This window comes from Sarcophilus harrisii, chromosome 5, assembly GCF_902635505.1.
Source record: "Sarcophilus harrisii chromosome 5, mSarHar1.11, whole genome shotgun sequence".
Lineage (NCBI taxonomy): Eukaryota > Metazoa > Chordata > Mammalia > Dasyuromorphia > Dasyuridae > Sarcophilus > Sarcophilus harrisii.
In genome coordinates, this window is record NC_045430.1 from 193,384,884 (window position 1) to 193,391,724 (window position 6,841).

Sequence of the window (6,841 nt, forward strand, 5' to 3'; positions counted from 1 at the left end):
TGACATGGGCAGACGTTAAACCCCATTTCAAAGGTGTCTCATGAATAGGGCTGGTATCTCATTGGCGGACTTGAGTTTGTGTCTTACAATCATAGGCTTTTCCTCAATTGCAAATAGGCAAAGGAGTCTTAAGAGGTGCCAAGCTCCAAGTTGACAAGTGAAACCCTAAAACTATTACTTGTAGCTGAGCAGCTCTAAATAAATTTTAGGTTCATTGGAAAGAAGCTACTATTCTTTAAGTTGAATGAGTTTCATGGATTAGAATTTAGTAAAGTAGGAAATATAACCAAAGAAAAATCTTAGTTTAGCTAACTTTATTGCTTAAGTCAGGGACCCTGGATCAACAGAGGTCCTGGATCAAGTCTTCTCAAATGCAAAAAACAAAACAAAAAAAAACCCCACAAATAATTCAAAAAAAAAATCCAAAAGTCAGGCAAGATAACTTCTTTTTTCTCTCAGTCTTCATTCTTTTCTGGAATACCTGCACAAAATCAGAGGGGAGGGGAGATGGTATCTTTTATCCTAGCCACAATCCCTCTCTCATTTAAATGTCTCTCCCCAATACCATCAGGCCCACTCAGGCATAAAAATATCTAGATCCCCCAGAGAAGTTTAGGATCTTCCATTTACACAAAGTTATCTCAGAGTAGAATTGCTGGCCCAAGAGGCACGAGATTCTTTCTCAATGGAAATATTTAAGCAAAGGTAGATGATTCTTCAAGGACTTCCTTATTTGGATTAGATGGATGCTGAAGTCCTTGCCAACTCTGAAATGCTACGATTCTTTCTACCAATGAGGTTCCCTTCATCCAAACATTATTGTTTTACTTACCGTCTCCATTAGCAGCAATTCTGGGGAGTTGAGTATTCTTGACTCCATCTCTGACCTCTTTGGGCAATGACAAATGCTCCTGAGTGCCAGAAGACAGTTCTTCCCGAGTCTCACTCGGCAGCCCAGAGCCTGTTTTAGACCCTCCAAGAAGCTGAATGAAGCCTGGTGAAAGCTGCCTCTCCAAGACATGGGCAGCCAGGTCAGGTATGTAGCTCCCTCCTCCAGAGTGGGACCCAAAGTTCTGGGAGCAGAATGAACCAGGGAAGGACAGCTCGGGCAAGCAGGGATCATTCCAAGGGATAGGTTGTAGGGCTGTGAGTGGACCTAAGGGCATCCAAACATTCAGAAATGGGAAGGTAGTTTAGGCACGTGAACTTCTGGTTTCTATGGAAAAGAGGACTAGCTACTGGGTTAGAGATCTAGCCTGGCATTGTATAATTCCCCAATACTATGAACTTTGTCAATGATGGGTCCCTGCGTTTAGAAACCCAAAACACCGATATAAAGCAAGACAGGAAATAAATTGTACAATATTAAATGCCAAAAATGTAGAGAAGACAGAAGATGACCCATGGGGGGGGGGTAGAGAGAGAAACAAACACTTCACTCTCAATTCTAAATCTCAGGAAAGATTATCATGACCAGCATTTTACATGGAAGATAACAGAAAAATGAATGCTTATATTACTGACATCTGGCTAGATCTACAGTCTTCTGGGGGAAAACCAAGAAAAGGAAAGAATAAGAGTCAGCAAGGTATAACAGTAATAAGATTTATAAAGAACTTTACATACATTCACATTTGATCTTCATAATAAGCTTGCAATACTGCTAATATAGGGGCTATTGTTATTCCTATTTTATAGATGAGAAAAATTAAATAAACAGAAGTTATTTGCCCAGAGTTATGCAGCTCGCATTCAAGGCAGAATTCAAATGGAAGTCTTCCAACTCCAGATATGGTACTCTTATTGCTATTCCACTTAGCCACCTCTGGGAAGGATATTAGGGAAAAGGAAAATGTCTTCCTACAGTCTTCCTTTTTTATTCCAAATCCCACATCCTGAGTCTTATATCTCTTTTTCTACCCTTTTTGATTCCTCATTTTCCCCTAGTTCTGCTTCCAAATTTCATCTTCTCCCATCCTGAACCAGTCCCTAATTGTCCTTCTCACTCACCCAAATTCCCACTGGGCTGTTGTAACAGAAGCTGACCGGCTGAAGGGCCTGAGAACAATCCTGTTGGGGTCTCTCCATCAGACCCATAGGCAAATGCAAGGAGAGCAGCAGAATTAGGGTCTCCTTGAGGAGGAGGAGTCAGTGTTTGGGGGAGAGGAAAGGGGAAAGGGTGGAATTGGGGCAGGTGGTGTTGGGATTGGTGAAGGAGCTGATGCTGGGAATAGTGGGAGAGCTGGAAAGCTCTGGATTGGTTGTCTTGATGGTGATATTGGGATTCCATTTGTTCAGAATAGTTGTAAGTACTTCCTGGGGTGATGCTGGGGAAACAAGAAGGGGAATATGTTGGGGTAATATTCAATATTTGAGTCAATACATGAGAATAATGGCAATCATATTAATAGAAACAATCACCAACTTTAACATAGCAGTTTAGTGTTTTCTTTCCCTATAACAATTGTAAAGAAGATAAATATCATTATCCCCATTTTATAAAGGGGGAACTTGATTCTATAAAGGCCCAAATGATTTGTCCCTGACCAAAAAGCTAGGAAATATTGGAGCTAGGACTTTTCCAAGGTTCCTAATTAGCACTAAAGCATTTTTTTTTCTGTCCTGACCCCTACCTTCTCCTCTCTTCTTCTATTTTGTAGTGAACTCGTTTTTTATTTCAGGGCATGCTCTAGCAGCTCAACCCTCTCATTTTATTTCCCTCATTCATCTCCAAACATGAGTTCTTGAATTTCATAAGACTTATCTGATGGAGAGGTTTTCCTTTATTTAGTCCTTAGATATCACTTGTACTTATCTCATGGTCCATAGTATCCTTTTCCTTTTAGATCACTTAAGAATCCCCATCTTCCAATATCCCACATACCTTGTTTCCCAAGATCCAGAGGAGCCATCCTTAGGGCTAAAGCCACTATTGGGTGTTTCCAGCAGAAGGGGTACCAGGTGTGGGGTGTGAACAGGGCCCAAGTTCAAAGGTAGGCTGGCCCTTCGGACAGGTGGGGGGCTAAAGAGGAGAGGAGCTACCTCTACTCTTTGAGCCTCATCATTGTGCTGACTCAGAGCCCCTGGTTGGTCACACATTAGTAGATTAGGTTCTAAGGAGGAAAAAACCCAGATGTACAAAGGTAGGGGAATGATGGATATATTTGGGGTTGCTAAGATACAAGAGAACTTAAGTGATGGGGCTGCAATGGAGGACTATTCTGTGCCTCTATCCATGACTGTGTTTTCACATGGAGTAGTACTTTGGGAGAGGAAATCTTATAACACTGCCAACCACCCTAATATAAACTGCTTTTTTGGACCCATGTCCCCTTCCTGCAAAGGGGTAACTCACCTGGAGGAAAAGTGACAGGTGGAGGAACCAGTTCATTAGTAAAATTTCCTGACTCCATGACTATGGGTTGAGGGGATGGGAAGTCAAGGACAGAGCTGGGGGCAGAACAAAAACAATAAAAGCCTTGATTTCTTGATCTGTTCCCCATTACTGGGAAAGGGATTCTTGCTTCTTCCAGGAAGTCACAGAGTTCAAAAAGAGTTCTTACTCATGAAGATTGTCCAAAGAAGCACTAGTAGAGACAGGAACTTCCAGGTTGGTCTTGTTTCCTTTCGAATTCAGTCGTTCTACTTTCCGCCACTTTGCTCTTCGGTTCTGAAACCACACCTGGAAGAGGAAGACACAAAAGTAAGAGACAACCAGAAAAAGACAAGAGAATAGAAGAGAAAGATACAAGAAAATTAGAGAAAATGATAGGCACAGAACCATACCTAAAATTTACCCAAATATAAAGTATGTCTACTCTAGTATAGAAATAACTCCTCCCCTTCAGCCCCTGTTAGTTTTCATATGAATGAATTCTTCCTCTACCTCCCCTCACCATGATGCGCTGGGGTGTGACCCCCACAGCCAAAGCAATCTCCCTGCGTTTATCACTGTCAGGGTAGTGGTCCTCCTGAAACATCCTCTCCAGCTCTTTCAACTGGTCTGGAAAAAGAAAGGGAGATCCTACTGGGAACTAAGAATCAATGATTTGGGGAAGGACAGAATCATAGGATTTCAGGAGTGAAAGGGGCCCCCTTATAATTAAGTCCAAATCATTCATTTTACAGATGAGGAAACTGAGACACAGACATAAAAGGCTGACCTGTCATATGTGTTTTAGATATCTAAGTGACTTATAAAGTTATACAACTAGTTAATGACAAAGCTGGATGCAAAATACAGGTTTCCCGATTCTTGGGTCAGTGCTCTACTATATAAGAATGTCTATAATACCACAGTCCCCATACAATTGTCTTATCTGGCCCTGAAAAGGGGGAACTTATTCACTTCAGCTCATAAGGCTGGAATGACCCCACTTTGTTTCCTTAGATGTATCCAACTGTCCTGACCCTCCCACTATCAGGATGAAGTTTCCTGTTCCCTTAAAATTTAATATCTGCTAAAAGGGCCCAGTTTCCCCTATGGTAGGGAAAAGGTATGGGAACTTCTAGGAAGCTAGAGTCAGGAAAGATTGGGTCACGAGGTGACCAAGTCCCCTACCTCTTGATCCAGATCTCCCTACCTCCAAATAGAGTGAAATTAAGATTTCTTACTTCTTGGGAAAGGGGAGACTCACCTGTTCGGTAAAGGGTTCGAGTCTTTTTCCGGACTTGTGGGGGTGTGTCTGGAGGTTCCTTCTTCCTCACTGCCTTCTGGCTGCTCTCCCCTGCTGCAGTTGTGCTGAGCAGGGCTGTCAAATGGCAAACCCCTTTGCCTGTTCCACACTGCACCAAGGGTTGGGTGGTAGCACCTGGGTCTGGGCACCCACCAGTCCCATATGATGAGACCTGATCTGATGGTCTTGGGCATCAGGGTCTTTATGTCTAAATGGGACCTCTTCCCCAGTTTTACCTTCTCCTATTTGGAGAATATTTCCACCCACCAGCTCTGGTAGCTGCTGTAATTCAGACAGGGCTACAATCCTATCTCTTAGGAGAGACTGTCACTGGACAGCCTCCAAGCTGGGTGCACTGGATTCATTTCTAATACATTTGTCAGCTCCAGCCAGCTCCCTGGAAGTTGTCACTTCCCCCATCCCACCACGGCAATACAGAACAGTAGCAGTTCCTCACTCTGGCCATCTTGGTCAGGGGTCAAGGGGGCCAGGAATAACACCTCTCTTTCTAGCCCCATGGTCAGCTTCTCCTTTTCAGCCTTTTGACCTTCAGGGATGGAGACACTGTTAATTTCACAATATTAGTCTCGGGGGCTTCTTTAGGAAAGTGGCTCTGTTTTGGAAGTGCCTATCCATCTTTGAACCTCCAAATCTTTATAGGAAATCTTTCATTACCCAAAAAGGTTATGATTGGGGAAGGAGAAGAGGTGGGATAAATGGTCAAAGAAAGTTAAGGATATGAAAGTATCCCAAAGAAAGGGGAAATGAGGAAAGGAGTCTCATTCAAAGCCAGACTAGCTCTGCTAAATTATTGGGTCTGTGTCATTTGTGGATAGAAATATTAAAAGGAAATGTAAGTGCCCCAATCTCTCCCATCCATTTTCCTACCCAAGCATGGTCATGTGCTTGAGCCCTACAGGATACCAAAAGGGGCCTCCTCTTCTCTGTGGCCTAGAAAGTCCGGGTCACTTGTCCCGAGTTCCTCCATTTTCCACTCTTTTCCTTTTCACCTCCCACATTTGTCCCCACCCACTTCCCCTCATTCTTACACAGTCCCCACCTCGCTCACCCCGGGCTTCCTTGGCGGTAGCTGCTATTGGCTCCATAATCCGAGGTTCCCCTCACCCAGTCTTTCTCCTGCTCGTCTCTATGCCCTTAGGGCTGGGGGCTCCTAATGAAGCCCTGGCGCCGTGTGGGCAGGTGTGGGACTAGCACCTAGCACGGGGTATCGGGGGCGAGACAAAGCCTAAACTCCCCATAGGGCAGGGCCTGGAGGCAGGAGGAAGGAAAGAGCACCTCTGGGAAGTGGGGGAGGGGCAATAGGGCATCTCCCCCCTGCTCCTTACAGCGCTACCTCCTCCCCTTCCAAAAGAGGGGGGGGGAGAGTCCAAAAGGAGAGATCAGGTGCAGCTTTAATTAAGAGGACGCCTTTCTTTCCTTCTCCTCTATAGCTCTGGGGAAATAGTCCTTGAGGCCAAAAAGTGATAGGAAGATAAGGATACTCCGGAGTAAGAGACTGGCGTGTGTGCCATCTGCCCCGACCCAGTTCTGAAGGTTCAAAGCTTTTCCTTTCCAGGGGGGGCGGAACCTGCTTTCTGAGCTCCTGGAAGACTCCTGGGCTCGCAGTGGCCTGGACTCGGGGCTTAGAGCCTACAGAAACTGCTTGACTCTAGGAGAAAGAGCTACCTACTGTGGAAGCAAAGTTGCGTTCTTCCCTTAGAACCAGAGTCCATTTTCGTAAAGATGGAATTGCTTCTAGAGGGAGGGGCGTGAAAAACCTTTGAAGCACCTGGGTTTGAAGTCCTCACGTCTTCTTACTTCTGCTTCCCACTTTCCTCATACTCTGCCTCTTCAACAAATGCCGGCTTGGAAGATATGAGGCCTCCCACCTGCAAGCGTTCACACCTGTAAATGTTTATTAAGGGCTTGCAGCCACCACGTTTTGTTGCCTGCTGCTCGCATAAAGTAAAAAAAAATAAATAATAATATTAATAATAAAAAGAATCCACAATTCAAAGTAAAAATTTTGTTGGGAGCAAAGGTATAAAAGAAGAACCACACATATTTGGAGATTAGAAGTGGAATACGGAAGTGGTGAAAAGTAAAGTGTGCTGGAAATGAAATTTAACTTGTGTAAATGGCGTCCTAAAAGTGAAAAGAAAAAA

General features: G+C 44.2%; 1 protein-coding gene across 2 annotated transcripts; it reads right to left on the reverse strand.

Moving 5' to 3' along the window:
• Positions 1–402: 402 nt before the first annotated feature.
• On the reverse strand, positions 403–6,536 carry NOBOX (NOBOX oogenesis homeobox). 2 transcript variants are annotated; one of them, XM_012551091.3, is made up of 9 exons: positions 5,746–6,536; positions 4,638–4,751; positions 3,897–4,003; positions 3,564–3,682; positions 3,356–3,450; positions 2,885–3,113; positions 2,011–2,327; positions 833–1,156; positions 403–481 (listed from the first exon to the last, which is right to left on the reverse strand). In XM_012551091.3, exons 1-9 carry the CDS (start codon positions 5,780–5,782, stop codon positions 456–458), a joined length of 1,368 nt encoding a protein of 455 aa, XP_012406545.1. In that variant the 5' UTR covers positions 5,783–6,536; the 3' UTR covers positions 403–455. The 2 variants fall into 2 exon arrangements, with proteins under 2 accessions (XP_012406545.1, XP_031794072.1); XM_031938212.1 differs by having other exon boundaries at positions 4,638–4,817.
• Between the last annotated feature and the right edge of the window lie 305 nt (positions 6,537–6,841).

Excerpts from the sequence above, each read along its gene's own strand:
- NOBOX (XM_031938212.1), bottom strand. The coding sequence starts at position 5,782 with ATGGAGCCAATAGCAGCTACCGCCAAGGAAGCCCGGG. Across the intron at positions 1,157-2,010 it reads ACAGCCCAGTGGGAATTTGG|GTCCACTCACAGCCCTACAA; the intron begins GTGAGTGAGAAG and ends GGATGCCCTTAG. Across the intron at positions 482-832 it reads AATTGCTGCTAATGGAGACG|GTATTCCAGAAAAGAATGAA; the intron begins GTAAGTAAAACA and ends GATTTTGTGCAG.